Source organism: Aspergillus brunneoviolaceus (assembly GCF_003184695.1).
Source record: "Aspergillus brunneoviolaceus CBS 621.78 unplaced genomic scaffold BO95scaffold_8, whole genome shotgun sequence".
In the NCBI taxonomy this organism is placed as follows: Eukaryota; Fungi; Ascomycota; class Eurotiomycetes; order Eurotiales; family Aspergillaceae; genus Aspergillus; species Aspergillus brunneoviolaceus.
In genome coordinates, this window is record NW_020290738.1 from 598710 (window position 1) to 615700 (window position 16991).

General features: G+C 51.8%; 4 protein-coding genes across 4 annotated transcripts; 2 read left to right on the plus strand and 2 right to left on the minus strand.

The window, feature by feature from the left end:
* Positions 1 to 1563: 1563 nt before the first annotated feature.
* On the plus strand, positions 1564 to 2259 carry BO95DRAFT_339727 (DUF3632 domain-containing protein; the record flags this gene model as incomplete). Its single annotated transcript, XM_025581955.1, has 1 exon — positions 1564 to 2259. A coding segment is annotated over one exon (696 nt), but the record flags the coding sequence as incomplete, so codon positions are not given.
* A 1829-nt stretch (positions 2260 to 4088) lies between these two features.
* On the minus strand, positions 4089 to 6224 carry BO95DRAFT_460088 (uncharacterized protein; the record flags this gene model as incomplete). Its single annotated transcript, XM_025588706.1, has 2 exons — positions 4089 to 5759; positions 5904 to 6224. The coding sequence occupies 2 exons, from the start codon at positions 6222 to 6224 to the stop codon at positions 4089 to 4091; spliced, it is 1992 nt and encodes a 663-aa protein (XP_025446224.1).
* A 7797-nt stretch (positions 6225 to 14021) lies between these two features.
* BO95DRAFT_271280 (uncharacterized protein) lies at positions 14022 to 15438 on the plus strand. The gene is made up of 2 exons (XM_025581586.1): positions 14022 to 14435; positions 14564 to 15438. The coding sequence occupies exons 1-2, from the start codon at positions 14211 to 14213 to the stop codon at positions 15329 to 15331; spliced, it is 993 nt and encodes a 330-aa protein (XP_025446225.1). The 5' UTR covers positions 14022 to 14210; the 3' UTR covers positions 15332 to 15438.
* A 20-nt stretch (positions 15439 to 15458) lies between these two features.
* Positions 15459 to 16991, minus strand: BO95DRAFT_470964 (ribulose-phosphate 3-epimerase RPE1). The gene is made up of 3 exons (XM_025589553.1): positions 16694 to 16991; positions 16277 to 16528; positions 15459 to 16114 (listed from the first exon to the last, which is right to left on the minus strand). Exons 1-3 carry the CDS (start codon positions 16934 to 16936, stop codon positions 15845 to 15847), a joined length of 765 nt encoding a protein of 254 aa, XP_025446226.1. The 5' UTR covers positions 16937 to 16991; the 3' UTR covers positions 15459 to 15844.

A 16991-nucleotide genomic window follows, 5' to 3' on the forward strand; every position in this document is an offset into this window, starting at 1 on the left:
GGGCGAGAAGATCAGAACCAAAAAGGGATTGATTGAGTGTGCAGGATAAAAGGGACGGAGAGAAGAGAAAGAGGAGGAAGTTGAGGAGGAAGAAGAAGACTGGCGATGATTGATGGCTGAGCTCACTCACTCATGCAACGAGGCTGAGGCCGCCAGGCTTACTTTCTTTCTTAGTCAATACCACCGACGTATGGAGTTGTATGGTATGGTATCATTCCCCCTTCCCTCACCTGCTGGCTGCAGTGGTCTTGCCGTATTCGTATGGTTTCAACCCTCTCTCAATGCATCTGCGGCGGCAAGCACCAGGCGACCACGAGCCAATTTGAATCGTGAGCCCGCCCCCACACGTATTATTGATTAACTTATTGAACGTCTCCATTGAAGATGGCTGTTACATAGGTAGTATCTTCAGGATTCCGCCATCAATTCGCAACTCACTCGGTATGAATGACGCAGTGGTTTCACCCTCGGCGCTTATTTATCTTGCTTGTAATTCCCAGTCGAATGGTACCTAGTAGTCATCTACTACCTACACATACTTCCAGTCCTTAATAAATTACTGAACGGTATCAGGTACAGACAGAATCATACCATTAGAAACTCGACTTTGGGTGGACCGCAACTCAGCCACACCGCAATCCAACCTCCGCCCAGCACGCAGCCCTACGGGACCCAAAGAAAGCAACCAAAAGAAAACCCTTTTCCTTTGCACACCGCAGCCCGCAGACCGCTTAGGCACCAGCCACGAGCGTTCATCGTCACTGGGTCCCAGAGACCCTCTTTTTTCTTCCCGATTCCAATGACAGTGCCCAGACACGGGCTCTCGTTGCCCCCCAGATCATGGATGGTTCCAGACGCTGTGTGATACTGATACTGCGAAGTTAAGGTAACTTGGCAGCCTGCTGGTCCAATGGACCATTCGTGAATTGTCTGCATCCTACGGTTTATCCCGCCTGCTTACCCGATTCGTGCAGCTGAATGTTCTCGATAGGGATTTATGCACATAACTACCTAGGTACCTAACAGTGCGAGGGCAGCACGTGAGCGTAATCTGTATGCGCATTGGAACATTGGTTTGGTTCACGTGACTGACGTCTCCAAACCATTGTAATTGTATAGACTAACGCTCCTCTATATCCATGATAACAACCTTTACTTAGATTAGAAGAGCGTCACTAAAGCAGCTAACCTATCTATTCCCTGTTTCCCTCCGAAACTCCCTATCCTGATAACCCGTATCTAAATATCTGGCCAGATCTACCTCAGCCTTGGCTTTTGTCATTACTCTGTCCCCTGCCTATAAATTAGATTGATCAAGTAAAAGATTCTCAGATAAGTTACCCGTCTCGTCTTCCCATTCCATACACCATAGAAGAATACACTATATAGAACAAAGACACCATGCCCATCCACCAGGCCGACTCAAGCGGCACCTCCACCAAAGACCAGGACCCCTACCACCCAATCCTCCAAGCCTACCTCGCCGACAGCAAGCCCCCCTCCCCCTCCGCCGCCGCCACCACCATCGCCGCAACCACCTTATCCCCTCCAGCCTCCGGAGAATCCCTCGAAGACAACCTCGCCCACCTATGGCGCCAAATCCTGGACCTCGCCACCCAAACCCCCGCGCACCAGGACAAGCTCGTGGACCTACTCACAGCTCTATCCCATCTCCCGGACGCCCCCGCACCCAGAGCAGCCGATCAAGCTGAAGACGCCCAAAGCCCGCTAACCGTTCACGACATGCGCGTCTGGCAAGACCTACCGATGCTGGGCTGGGAGATCCGCCACCGGTGGAACGACTCCGTCCCAGAGAACAAGGGGACAGAGGGGGAGCGAGCCGCGGCGATCGCCGGGATCGTGAACGTGAATCGCTTGGTCGCGCGGCTGGTCGCCACCCGCGAGCCGGGCTTCCGGGCGCACGCGTGGTTCGCGCTCGTGACGCTGCGGCGGGCGCTGGAGACGCCGTGGGAGCAGATGGCGCCGGAGGATCCCCTCGCGGCGTGGGTGCCGGCGGCGGCGGCGTGGGTGGAGGTGCTCGGGGCGGAGATCTACGGGTGGGAGGAGGAGTATGCGGCTGGGCCGGGGGTGGGGGCGAGAGGTCGCGGCGGGCCCCTGTGGAAGGGGAAGCATGGCTTCTGTCGGGAGCGGTGGGGGCTGTGGAGGGAAAGGTTTGGCGAGGTGGCCGGGATGGAAGGGGAAGATGAGGGTGTTCGGAGCGTGGCGCGGGAGGCGGAGCGGAGGATGAAGGGGATTGAGGCCGCGGGAGGGGGGGGAGGTGGTGTCGACAGGTAGATGGATAAGGTAGTATCATGATTTGCGAACCTCATCCTCTATGTTCGGATGTAGTCCTCGAACTATATCTATTATCGCCTGTCTCTCGTTGGGCCCTCGATGGCAAGTTCCCAGCGACTTGCAGTCTAAATTACCAGGGAGGATGTGTGGAGATAGAGCGACGCATCAGTCTACTCTTGCATCCACTATACTGTACAATCAGAGCTATAAGACTCGTTTGCATACCCGACTTGCCACTGGTAAAACCTCCATTCCATGGTGACCCGGGATGCATCGTAACACAGACCTATTATACCATCAAACCAAGTCGATGCCCAGCTGTAGACTCAGGTCAAAGACTGATATAACGAAAGACTTGGTTCGATTAGGCCTTATATCAAGCGACACCTGCATTTACCTCACAACGTTGAGCGGTGGTACGTCCGTTGCGCAGGTCGATCGACGCGCGTACGATACGCCTGCAACTCTTGTTGCTTCCGATCAAGGATAATATCATCATAGTTCTGATAGACTGATGGGAAAGCATCGCTGTTTAACCGGTGTCTCGATGGCATTAGACACTTGGACTTCAGCAAAGCGCTCCTAGGCTTACTGCGCAGAAACACCGGATGAGAGGGCAAGCACCCGGAAACGACGTTGAAGCGGTGGATGGTAGACTATCATCATCATTTTCGGCCGATGGATAGTCAGGCTATTGACATATTGACATATTGATTTCATTACCGCTTTTCTGGGTGACTTCCTTTTCCTGGGGCTTTTCTGAACTGAGACAAGCAGCAGCAGAGAACGCTAATTTATTAGCGCCAGGTGTTCGCAAGGGCGATAGGGACAGGCGGGCTGGGAAGCAAGAAAGAGATACGAAAATACTGTTGTTGTACACGGCTTATTGAGAGTCATATGACTAGCATGTTTCAAACTGATCAACAGCGCTTAAGTATCTAGTTGTCTTTGAAATCGCTAACGGGGCAGTTCGGGATTGACACGCGCTTTTGCGCAATCACCCCACGCTTCCGCGCCGCTCAGTGAGCGTCATAGTCAGGCCTAAAGTGCAGGTGAACGGAAAGGTTGCTTCAGTCATTAGTGCCACCTTCCGCAGAAATCCTGTTTGGTGTTGAGGAAAAATAGCAATGTTAGGGGGCTAGTGCCAGACAGCGTCCCATGCTCATCGTTTCTCTTCTCCGGCTGTGCCGCCGACACGCCCTCCCCGCCACCTATCCAGCCACTGGGCGTCACCGCCATCACCAGCACTCGGAGTCTCGTGAACATCGGTCCAATGTGTATAATTAGTAGTAAGTCCAAATTAAGTACCAAGCACCAGGTATAGTGGGTCGGCCAGTCGCCCCCCTGCCTTACCCTAGACCGCTAAGACTAGGAGAGTAAAGCAGGGTGCTTCTGGATATTTCTTCGGGACATTGTATTCAGTAAATCAATATATTCAGGATTCTGTGTCGGGTTGACTGTCTGCTCATCACACATTATGTCGTGGCGCGCCCCCAGGGCGGCCTAGAGGGCGACGAGATCGACCCTTGGTGTCTGAAAGATAAAAGAAGAGGGTAGCAAAGAGAACCCAAAGAGAAAAGAAGAATAAGTGGCGGGAGAAGAGAAAAAAAAATGGGGCTAGGAGAAAGAATCATAGACAAGAAGATCCCGCAAGATAAGAAATGCCAAAAGCCGAAGAATTAGTATCACATCAGGCTGAGATGCCAAGAGATCAAACAGAGAAGATGAGAGAAAATGCCCAAAAATGCAAGATTAATGCTGAGGTGATAAAGAGCGCCTAGCAGATCGCACGATCACACATACGAGTCAATCTCAGGGGGGAGCGTGGGAGATTCAAAATAGCAAGGCGTCGGATCCAAGGGAATCTCCATGCCCATCGCAGGGAACGTAACCATGGGGTCATACCCGTCAATGAGGGCGGTCTCTAAGACTTGAGAAGAAATCTCGTCAGCCGCTGCCAGAGGCAGACTAGAGAATTGTACATCTTCAGCGCCAACCACCAGCGGTGCGGCCGTCAGATCATCCCCTAGTGATTCCTGGTTATTGAAACTCGGAGCGTTGCCCACAACAAATTCGGTCTTCTGCACCATCCAGTGCTTCAAGACGTCCATGGGTGGGTGGTTACCACCCCCCTTGCCGCCGCGCTTCTCGCTATCTTTGCCACGGCCACCCCGACCGCGTTGGCAGGGGTTGAAGTGGGTTCGACGGAGATGAGCCGCGGCGTTATAATTAGCACCATATCGTTTGCCATTGCGGCAGGCCTTGCAATTGGCCAGGAAGGTCTTGTCAGGAGAAATGTCAACACAAACCCAAACCTTGCGAACCACGGCGTGCACCCGCTCGATATGCCGACGCAGCTCGTGCTCCCCGTGGAAGCCGTCCGGCTGATCATTGCACATGTTGCAATACGTTTTCGGGCGCGTGGGCCGCTGGATCGAAGCTTTGGGGATAGCGGCCACCTCTTTAGCCGTCCCATCGCAAGATGAAATCCTGATCATCTTATGCTGCTCACCCACCTTGGGTGGTGAGCTACTCTGAGGCTCCGCTTTGGGAGCAATAGGGCGAGCGCCCTGCACAATCTGTTCTTGGGTTCTGCGCGCTGCTCTGGAGGGCTGGGAAAGGGATGAGGGACTGTCATTCTCAGTAGATAATGAGGGCTTCATCTCCGTCGCTGGAGATGCGGAGAAAGTGGAAATGGGAGAGTAGAAGGGGGTAGAAGAGGGTGCAGAGCAAGAGAAGGAGACTGGGGCAGCGGAGTCAGGGTAGGAGAACGCGAGATCATGAGTGGGATTTTGGTGCAGGGGGTTGAAACTGGTGGGAAAGGGAACATTCATCGGCGAACTGGAAGGCATGAACTCGGTTGAAGGCACAGAGAAAGAGAAAGTAGAATCAAGATTTGGTCCGGAGGAATCAAACCTCATCATGCCAAACCCCCCGCAAAGCGAGTCTGTGGTAGTACTTCTGCTCATCTCCACCGCGGCCGGATGGTCAACCATCGTGGGGTTTGCCAAGGTGGCGAAGTCGGCCATCAGCTCAGGCTGGGCCTGAACTAACTGCGACCTTTGTTGGTCAAATCCAGAGAGCGCGGGATCCGCCGAAAGCGCCATGGAGAGAGCCGAAATGTTTCCTTGGCCTTGGAAGTCACCCAAGTATTGCTTGGCGTACTCCGAGGGGGTATATTCGTTCACATGGTCAAGCCGACGCTGCACGCGCTGAGGTCCATAAGAGTGCCGATGTCCCTTCACATTGGTGGCGGCCAGCGACGGGCGGTGTGAAACCGGCGTTTGCTGACTCTGTGAGCGGACCATGGCCGTTTGTCGCGAGGACCCAGGACCCGAGAAAGTAGCCGCGGTATCCTTCCGTGAATTGGTTCTTGACAAGCGCCGAGCTGTCTCAGGGGCCGCCGGGGAGGAAGCATGAGACAACTCGCGTGTCAAGTCGACGGTCACTGGAGGTTCCGGAGTCTGCCATTTGTCAATCCAGGGACTGTTGTCGGGAGATGGAAGAGAGAGACAGTGAGGTCATGGAGTAACGCGAGGAGAACAGAATGGGAAAGGACGAAGACATGAATAGAAGGCGGGAGTAGAAGACCAAGATGATTCACGTACGGTGACTCGTCGTTTCGGTGGGGGGAGACCAGAGCCAGGCAGAGTCCGGGGGGTATCCTGTCGCGTCCTTTTCCCAGACTTCTCCAAAGCAGCGCTGTCGTCTTCGGAGACACCAGAGCCGGGAACCGGGCGATAGCTGGAGGAGGCATCGAAGGGGGAAGCTGACGAAGAGGCCGTGGTGGTCATGAACTGACTTAACCGCTGACTCCAAAGTTGATTCCGCTCGGATTCCGGAAGGTGGGAGTGTCGAACCAAAAAAGCGTCCCGATACCCAGAGATAGCCCGTGTGAACAGTTCGTCGTCGGCCATGGTGCCAGCCATAGTGGGTGGGGAGATCCTCTCTTTGCGTGTCGCCTTTTATCACGTGGGGCAAAGGAGGGCTGCTATCAGTATCAAGTGACTGGAAGGGATAGGAGGGGTTCTCTGCAGAAACAAAATGTTAACAAATTGATCCCACAGAAGTTGAACTGAACAGGATAGGTGATAAATCAGACGAGACTGACTGAATTTTTGAGACAGGTAAGGAAAGACTGTCGCTGATGAGGGGTTGGGGAGGAGTAGCGCTGGCGGGGACGAATTCGCGGATGCGGCCCCAGAGAGTAGATAGTATAAAGAAAATGAAGAGAGGATATGAGGAGAAAGCACTCCCGGAAAGTAGGAGTAGGTTGCAGGAGAGTAGCAATGTGAGTGGAAAAAGGTTAGGAATATGAGGAGTGGGAAGAAGAAAGATGGAGTATATGAAGAGTAGGTAGTAGGAGGAAGTGGGAGAAAGTATATGGGGATCCCAGATTTATGCGACGAGGAGAATAACGATAACGATAAAGAACGAGGAGATCAGGGAGGGAGGGGAGGTTATCAATTTAATAGAGCATCTACCATCCCCACAGCTTGGGCTTGGTTGACTAGGTCGGGAGAGAGGGTCTAGGGTGAAACTAAGGTTGAGAATTGGGATTGGGAGAAGAGATGATGGAGGAGGGAGAAGAGGATTGCGAAGAAAGAAAACGAGAGAGAGAGAAATGAAAAAAGAGAGAAGTATCGGGAGAGAGAGAGAGGGAGCTAGAGAGGGAGCGCGCGCGCGCGCAAAAGATCCGTCAGAAGGGGAAGCAGTAAGTTGCAGGTTTAGTTTGGGAGTGCTTCCTCCATCAAGAGGGTTGAAACTGGGCGGGGATCAAAGATGGAGGGCCGGATTGGAGGGCGCAATGGGGGTTCCAGACCCTCTTGGGAGGGGAAGAGGGTGGGCAGAAATCCCTTATCCTTCTGTTTTTGTTTTTCTTCTTTTTATTTTTTTGGGAGCAATAATTTATCCAAATTTTCTTAAATTTCTTTTCTATACTACGACTATTCTGGAAAGTCGACTATCTCATTTACATAGTACATACTTGGTTCACTTCAGGAGCTTATTCTTTTGTGGTTGTCTTCCCCATACATTCTTTTACCCGCCCATAGCAAGACAAGCAAAGATTCGTAGGGAGAGACCATCAACAAGCGAAACGAGACAATATTAAGAATAGTAGAGGAGGAGAAAAAGAAAAAGAAAAGAGAAAAAATAATCCTCGACAGTATCAAGGACGAGAGGAACAAATAGATAGACCGGGAAAAAAAAGAAAAGTAATGCTATGGATACTCTTCCCTTCCCCATAGCATCATGGTGATCAGAACACTAGTGCTATTTAGGCAATCCATTGTTCTAATTGAAGTGGTTGGAAAACTGCCCATGTTCTTGCCATGGATGTTCCTCCCTAGAAGAACTATCCAAAAGAGACTGGATTGGAAAGAGTGAGAAAAGAGGATGGTGACACGCTGACTGTTCAACAGAGCCCGAAGTGGCCTGGTTACAAGACTGGGTCAGGATACATTGGTGATGAGAGAGAAGACGGATTGGATGGATGGATGGATGGACGAACACGGTGTGTGCCCGAAAGTGAGGCGGCGAACCGGATGGCAGCAGCCTCCACCCGGACCAGCAGGACGACAGATGCGCTGGAGAGACCTGGATCAGTCATCCGAATGGTTGATTAGTTAACTTAGTGCTAGTTTGGTTATGATGGATGGATGCTGTGCACGGGAGTAGATACTGACTAGTAGGTAGGTACCTAGGTACTAACTAAGATACAGTGTATAGTATCGTGGACCTCATACACCTGTAGACGGTAGTGCTAAGGTATTCCGTATTCCGTACGGGGTACTGTGTGTTCCGTCGAACAATAGGTATGGAGCCAAGTACCTTGGGGCGCAGTACCAAATACACCCATCACCCGGTCTCCATTGCGGGTGGGACGCCCCTACGTCGCCCGCTCTTTTTGCCCACGGAGGCGCCTACGGCGGTACATCGACATCCTTTGGCGTTGACGTACCCAGTACTCAGTCATCTCCGTACCTCACCTGCTCAGGAATCAGGATGCCAGGATAGACCAGCTGCGCCAGTTCGGAACGACTGGACGGCTGCCACGTCGATGCGGGCTACACCCGTTCGGGCAATTTCACCTCATTGGTTTCTTTAGGTACTCCCTCACTTGGTGATTGTTCGCTTTCACTGCCACGAAGTAAGCATCCATGGGCTCTATCAAGGGACTGTGCCTCGCTGCCCGGAGACGCACCTCCATTAGTCAGTCTTGTTCCTACCTGCTAGTTTTAGCGTCCGTTGGGAGAGGTGCGCTCACAGGAGAGATGAAAAGGTTCCCTTGATGTTATCATCTTTGGGACGAATATCTTTTACAAAAGTCGAGCACATACCTCTTCCTGAAGCAAGCTGTGCCTTATCCTCCAGGAGCGCTGTACATTCTAGATGAGCCTGCCTATCAGACCAACCTAAGTGGCAGCTCGAGTCGAGCATCATCCGCATCACCTTCAAGAATTCCATCAACGCAAGCCCGTGGTGCTTGTGAAGTTGCAAAAAAGTACGGAGTATGTTGCTGGCTAGCCACCAGGGGCAGCAATCCAGGTACTCGAGGTTCTCTCCCGGAGCGAACCCGCGGTACCACGCGGAAATCACCCAAGGTTCCCTCAGTGTTATCTGCACATGGCCGCCCTTCCTAAGAATAATACGATCAGTCATCTGTGACTATCAAATCCACGGGATTCTAGACAGCCCGTTATGGTTATCGGGGAGACCACAGCGGGCCAGCGACGAAAGTCTCTCATGAACTGCCTTCCTGGAATTTTTTTTCTTCTCCCGGATCATCCCTGGGCGCCGTAACCGGCCGATCTCCAGACTATGGATCGATGACGGATGAATCAGTTTTGAGAGTGGGGCGCCAGAGGAGCCAGGAGTTATGCCACCAATCCCCAATCCAGACAATAACTTATGCGATCACATGACTCCACGTGACTGGTCTCCAGAGGCGGGTTCTCCGCTATTGTACGAACTATCGATTGTCGTCGTGGAGGGCGGTGGACACTGCACTGCGTAGTTACTTGGTGCTGAGAATGAGACATCTCTGGATTTCTCTCTCCTTTGTGTGTGTTGGCGTTTCACTTTCGCAGTAGTAGCATCAGAAGCTCCCCTTCTTCCACCTGGTACCAATTCTACACTACCACGTAGAACGGGCAAGCTCGAGACAGGTTGAGCTCAAGCGAAGAAAAAAACTAAGTTTGTGAAGTTTGCTCAAACTAATTGATTCTCAAACAGCACCCCGCCCAAGGTTTTTTTCTTTCCTCACCGAGAACTTGATGTCCCCTATTCCTACCAGTCTATTATTATCGGCTACTTGGGCGGTCAAGCCGCAATCCCATCGTCCAAACCGTTGTTTCAGCGCCCACCGCCAACCCATGAAACCCGCCACGAATGCCACCGCTGGTTGTTTGTTTGACTGTTGCGTCCCTGGGAATGGAAATTAAACATGATCCAAGGAGGGGCAAAATGACAACTACTTTGTTGCTAACTTGAACTAGTAGTACATTATGGAGCGGAACGAATCCAGATCAACGGCACTTCTTACGAACCGTGTGGTTTGACTTACATAGTAAAACGGGCAACAAGAGAAAGGCCTAATAGGCAAAAAGCCATTCATGATTCATCCCACTTCCACCTCCCCACCCCTCTCTCTCTCTCTCGCACTCTCTCGCACTTACACCGGCTATTGATTATCGTACCTGAGGACATCCTTTCGTGCAAGTAGCAAGCCAATCAGCGTGTGAGCGCATAGGGCTCTAAAGAGCTTTCAGATTGACAACTAACCCTCCTCTAATTGACACCGGTTGACAAAGTCCATTCCCCCTTTTCCCACCTATTCGGCGATGACCAAAGTGGAAGAACAAGGAGGGGTGAGGGGTGAGGAATGAGGGGTGACCAACAAAGTCGGAGTCTCGTATGCGACAGCTAATACGTTTACTCCACATTTTGCTTCTTGAATTGGCATGAACATAAATGAACAGTGTGATAGTGGGGAGGGACGAGGGGGAGGGGTATGTTAGATGGGACAGCATTGTTCCAATTTCATCTGATTGCCCATCAAGCCTCTCAATCGTAGCACATACTCAGTACTATCTAGGCCAGAGACAGAAAAGGAGTATTCATTTACATAGGAGCAAACTATTCTCAGGAGCAACAGAGGCCAAACCCATGAAATTTGTTTCCGGCCGGGCATGGTCTTCTGCCCGATAAACCTAGATAGATTGGAAGAACTACTACAATTTGGTGTTGTTTTTTCTTCATCCCTGTAATCAGGTTGCAGTTCCAGTTCTAACACTACACACGATTAAAAGAAGAGAGATGGGAACAGCGTACTGTACTCACTCACTCACTCCATACTGTAAATAGTAGGAAGGAACAACAATGGCCCCGACAAAAATAGTACTGTAGAGAAAAAATAACATGACGCTATCTCATCGGTTCTCTGCAAGAAAGAAAGCACTCCCATTCGACAAGCACCAAAGACGATCGGCGCCGCCAGGCGGGGGCCGCCAGACGGCTTTGGGGTGCGATCGGCGATTTTCGCCCCGAAAGGGGGAAGAAGAACAAGGAGAGGGGGGGTGGATGATAGGCTGGCATTGATTGATTGACCTTACACTTGGATCAACTATTGTAGGTCTTCACTACGAGTATCGGTGCTTCTATGCAGGATGCACATCCTCCAGCATTAGTAGTCTACTCCGTACTGTCCATCACGAAGTAGAAATGCAACTCTGGTAGCACGCAAGAAAGTTTTCAATATCTTGGTTTCATGCTTGGAAGGGCTACAGTTCCAGGATAAGGTCAGGTTAAATTTAGACATGGGAGATTCCAGAGCGGAGGGAAAGTGGGAGGGAGGGACTGAATTGATTTACTTGCTCATAGTCAATGGATTTTGACGGGGGGTCGTCTGATCGGGAAGATCTAGGTGATAGCTGAGTGGAGGTAACTTACCTTCCAGGCTTATGGCTGCCAACTCTCTCCCATGACAACATCTCCTTCAGTCCTCTCTCTTTCTCTCTCTCCCAACCACCGCCCTCCCCCCCAACTTCCCACGTGCCCAAGCGAAAATTGTGATTATGATGCCTTAACATGAATCCCTGTACAGCCAGGACCACAAGCTCAGATCTAAAGCACGGTTTGTCAGACAAACCGAAGTCGAAGACTGCTGGGATGGAATAAGTACTGTACAGTACCCAAGTACTTCAGCTACCAACTGGCTAGCCCGCGGATGCCTGAACTGATGATGTCCATCGACTGACTGACCGACTGCCTTGTCGCTCACTCCGTGCCGATTACCAAGCCAGGTGGGCAAAGTAACCAACTTTGTGGTGTGATGTGTGATGTGTGCTTTGTGATGTCTTTTCCCAAAAGATCTCATTGTACCCGACACCACTACTACGACCACCACCACCACCACCGAGCCTGTCCGGGCGTCACTTCAAGACCTCCGTTCTAGAATGGCGCTTGAGTCAGCCACTTACTCCCAGTCTCCGTCCCGCTGGCTCGGTCTGAATGGGTGCTATGACCGCTAGCCGTCTCACGGCGCCCAGAGGCTCTGCTCCCTGCTCCATCGATTCACATCACTGGATACGCCGATGACGCGGCTGATCATACGGAGTAAACTGGAGCTGGCCTCTTGTTTGTGGGCTCTGCTAAGCCTTGCGCCTCGATGAGCAGTGAGCTGCGAGATTCTGTCGCTTCGGCCTCGGTGTGGCTATGTTTATGTCTGAGCATATGTGAAACGCCGCTTCGGCAACCGTAGGCCCCGCTACATGATTTGTCGTGGCGATGGCCACATAGGCAGCATTTTTGTCTGAGGCAATCGATAGGAAGCCAATGCACGGTACAGCACTTGTGATTGCCGCTTTCCTTGAGCTATTCTAAGGCGATTTTCGGTACTTTGTGCCCCCAGCTTTGAGTGGATAGACGATCTTAATAGACAGTGGGATGCTGTGGTCGACTCGCCAGTGCATCGATAACTTCCTGTCGATACGTGAGTTAAGGTGTCCTTTGCACTGCAAACAAATTTTCTCGGTTGACGGTCTGCAATACAGCAAGTCATCCTGGTTCCATCGAGCGAGTCTTTTATCTTGACATACTATGAACCAACGGTGCGAGAGGCTTCTAACCGAGCTTCAAATGGCACTTCTACCGACAACACCATTCTGCAGTCGCATGAATGCACCAAATTCAAGGACCATGTCGAAGCCTCGAAAATGTGATCGGTGCCGAATTCTGAAGGGTCATATCAACTCATTTCAGGTTGTACTGCAATTGACGGCCACGGTTGGGGAATTCCTATATATACCTGAAGTCAGCTACTGAGCACATCCGAAGATCGCGTGACATCGTCATCTTGTTCTTCGCAAGGTCAATCCCGGCGTCGATAGATATCTGGACTAACCACTGAATCATAACACTGCGCGACGAGTCATTTACAGATAGCGTCGCGGCGCCAACCATTCTGTGGGACATTGTAGGATGTGACACTTCGCACAGCGCCATCATTCAGATTCGAGGTGGCACAAAACCTGCAATCCCTGCTAACTTTCCAGATGCAACATCAACTTTCTGGGATTCAAATCCCATCTTGTCATCTACAGGGACAGGGATGACCGACAATCAGCAGCCTTCCACAGAATCAGCGTCAGGATGAACAGAAACGCATCTGCCGCCATGTTATTGAACTGTCGAGGCAAGTCTACGGATGTTGAATTTTACCCGAGACCGAGTGGTGTATTTACAATCAGTAATTTGCTCTGAAGTCTTAGGTTTGCATGATGAGATGCACATGCTGGAAGCTACCGACGATCAGTCATTGGATATGAAGTCATGGGTAACCAAAAAAGCGGACAATCAGTGACCAGAGGAGTCAGTGATGGGTCTGAATGACATCAAGGGCGAAGTCTCTGGAGTGATGGGACATCTTTCTGCACGATGGGGCAGCACTTGCTCGCAGTCGATATACTTATATACAAGACAAGTAACCTTGTAGATTGGCAATGAAGCCAGATGACGATTACAAAAAGTATATCAATTCAAGCGAGAGCTCTCAGCGCTGCGACGCAACAACCAAACAACCTACGGCAAGTAATTAATTGATGGCTCTTGTTCCGATGGCGGTCCGGAAAGCCATCGGACTGACGTCAACTTGCCACTACACGGTGACAGATCCCCCACAATCGGCCAAGCTTGCCTTGAGTTCGAGGAGGTGGGTTAAATCAGAATGCGAATTGCGATATATAGTCGACTGGGCATCCCTTGCCTTCTTTTTCCTACCTCCGACTTCCTAATTCTTCCTGGCGCTGTTCTCCATCAAAATAGATGAACTGATATGATCGATCGATCGACTAGTTGGTGTTCACGCAACAAATAGTCTAATCTGTCCTTTTCGGTTTCGAATTAATTCTTTCATCAATTTGATCTACTTCAATAACCTGAAAAGAGAAAAGGGGCCTCCTTCGAACAAAAAGGGTGAAAGGTCCAAAGCACCACGTGATCTTGTTAAAAGGGGCCAAATTCGTGAGCCACGTCATAGCAACTTGGAATAGCCTTCAAGTTTGGTGCAGTTTTCGGTTTGTACGGTACCGCGGCGGTGAAAGAAGGAAAATAATTTGATCGGAGGTGGGAAAGCGTTTGCGTTTGAGTCCAGTTGTTGGAGTAAAAGGGGGGAAAAGAGAACCTTGAAGAAAAGGGAAAGCGGAGACAGTTCAGTCCCAGAAGCGGAAACCGGGCAAGCTGGACCCTCCACTCCATTGACAGCAACGATCATCATCATCTTTCTCTTCTCCTGCGCAACTTTCCCTTCAGCATCATCCACCATCACCACCACCACCATACTCTCAGCTCAGCTCGCTTCTATCGACACGCGTACCTAAAAACAGACCGTCCCGACTTTCGCTTTCCTCTCCACCATGTTCGAAGACTCAGACAACAATCTATACCTCTTCACCTCCCTTACTGCGGGGTCATCGCACATCGTCACCGCAACGGCAACCCTGGAGCGGATTCTCAAAGCCAACAAGCTACCATTCCTGGCCATTGATGTCGCAACCAACGATGTAGCCCGCAAGCTCTGGGGTCGTCGCGCCAAGGGCAAGAAGCTGCCGGGCCTAGTGAAATTTGGCAGCGTTATTGGGGTATGTACCCCGCATAGCTTCTGGCCACCGCGGGGGGTGGCGGGCATTACACGCCTCCCCCTCTTTGCCCCCTCTCTCACCCATCTACGAAACACAACCGACTGAGGACTAATCGTCTCATACTATAGGATCTAGAAGAGGTCGAAGACTGGAACGAATATGGCGAGCTCAGAATGCAAATCAACAATGTCCAACCCATGGATAGCATCTTCGCCTCTGGCACGGTCGCGCAATCCGAATCCACCACTCCCACCGTCTCTACACCTACCACCGAAACTCCCGCCGTGAAACAAAGCACCATCAAGATCCAGAGCCCCCCTGCAAAGGAGACTCCGAAGGACGAGTCTGCCACGGCTGCCATGCGCCTGGCCAGTGAGGAAGCTGCTGCCAAGGCCAAGGGTCAACCCACGAACGGCGACGCGAAGAACAATACTAAGTTTAACAGCAGCAACGTTTCAGCTGCTGCTGCCGCCGAGCAGAAGCCGACCGAGCCTACTGCGACGACGAGCGTGGACACTCCTGCTGGGAAGGAAGACACTGCAACTGGAGCCGAGGCTATCGAGATGCCCGCCACCGAGGAGACTAGACCCAAGCGACCGCCGTTGGTAGTTCCCGAGTTGGCTGCAGAGTCATCTGCCAACATTCGCGCGGATGCCGCTGTAGTCGAGCACCATCGGGGGTCGATTGTCTCGGCCACCTCTCCCGAGGAGCAGGCCAAGGTCGCCCATGATCTGCGCAAGTCCATCTCCGGTGGCCATCAGGAGCTGCTGAACTCTCTCCGTGAGGATGTTGCGGCCGGAGCCAACCAAGAGGAGACCATCGAGGAAGAGCCCGAGGTTGGCGAGCAGAAAGAGGCGGCATCGGCGACGGCGGAAGCCACCAAGGATAGCCACTAGACCAGGCGGATGTTTATTTGTGGGTTTCTGTCGCAGGACGATAGCATTTTAGCTCCCGCCTTTGTGCATGTGTCACCTTCTGCATGATCGCTTGAAACTTTTACATACCATGTACAGATACCAGATTCTATTCTCTTCTTATTGTTTCCCCTTTCTTATTCAGAGATTGTATGTTTGACATTGTCTCGTCGTTATCATCGACAGAAATTGCAGATGGTCATCAATTGCATGCCTCCAGGCCCACACCGTAGCTCTAGTAGGATCTTCGCCTATTATACTTTCATATCTCTTTACTTCCACACATCTCCGGGTCAAAGCATACTGCGACGGGTTCCAGCAACAGAACTAAGTAAGAACCCAGAAAAAGAAAATAAACAATTAGAAACTCGAAACCCAATTCAAACAAGAGAAGAAACATTATGCTAATGGTATATCCACACACAAGAGAGAAAGATAATGCCAAACGACTTCTATTTCAACACCGAGGGAGGGGGGGGGGATTGAAGGTATTATTTACTCGTCTTCTTTCCTATACTTGTTAACCGCCTGGCGCAGCTTCTCGATGACGTCGGCGGGATCCTGGGCGCCGAAGACCGCCGACCCCGCGACGATGACATTGGCGCCCGCCTCGGCCGCCTGGTCGATCGTGCCCACGCCCAACCCGCCGTCGACCTCGATGTTGAGGTCCGGGTAGCGCTCCCGCAGGGCCTTGACCTTGGGCAGCTCCGAGGCCATGAACTTCTGGCCGCCGAAGCCCGGGTGGACGGTCATTACGAGGACCATCTATTTTTTGATTTGGGTGTTAGTCTTGGGTGAGCGATTTTGGGTTGCGGGGGTACGGTTGTTGGAGGGAGGGAGAATGGATAAAAAGTTTGAAGGGGGGTTGAGGGTTTATGGTGGAGGGAGATTTTCAAAGGTGCATGGCAAGGTAGGGACCAAACGCACATCCGGCTTCTCCTTCGCATCCTCCGTCTCCAGAATCTCCCAGAGCACATCCACGGGGGTATCGGGCTTGATGGCGATGCCGGCCTGCATGCCTTGCTCGTGGATGTAGCGGATCAGCTCCTTGGGGGAGGTGTGGCGGGTGGTGGTCTTGTCGGCGGGTTCGGTGGCCGCGACCGAGGAGACGGCGGCTTCGTAGTGGAAGCAGTAGAGGTCGCAGCCGGCCTTTTGGAACTCTTTGACCCATTTGTGGGGCTGTGTTTTCGGGGGTAGATGTCAGTGATGGGATGATCTTGATTTGCGTTCGAGGGGTATAGGGGGAGGTAGGAGAGTGGCTTAAGGGGGGGTGGGTTGATTGTTTTGTTCGTTTGGCAAGGTGTTTTGGGGATAGGTTTGGTTCAACAAACTTGACTAACTCACCTCCGCGATCATCATGTGGCAGTCAAATGTTCCCTTGCCGTGAGCTTCCGTGGGACGGGCGACATGGGATCGGATTGCAGAAACAACAGGGGCTCCGAAGGTGATGTTGGGGACGAAGTGGCCGTCCATGATGTCGACGTGCAACCAGTCGGCGCCCTGGGCGATCTTGGTTGAGCATTCGCTGCCCAGAGTGCCGAAGTCGGCGCTCAGAATGGAGGGGGCAATGATCGCGGGGGGGCACATGGTGGTTGTTGTTGGTTGGGATCGGTCAATTGAATGAGGGGGTGGTAGTAGAGAG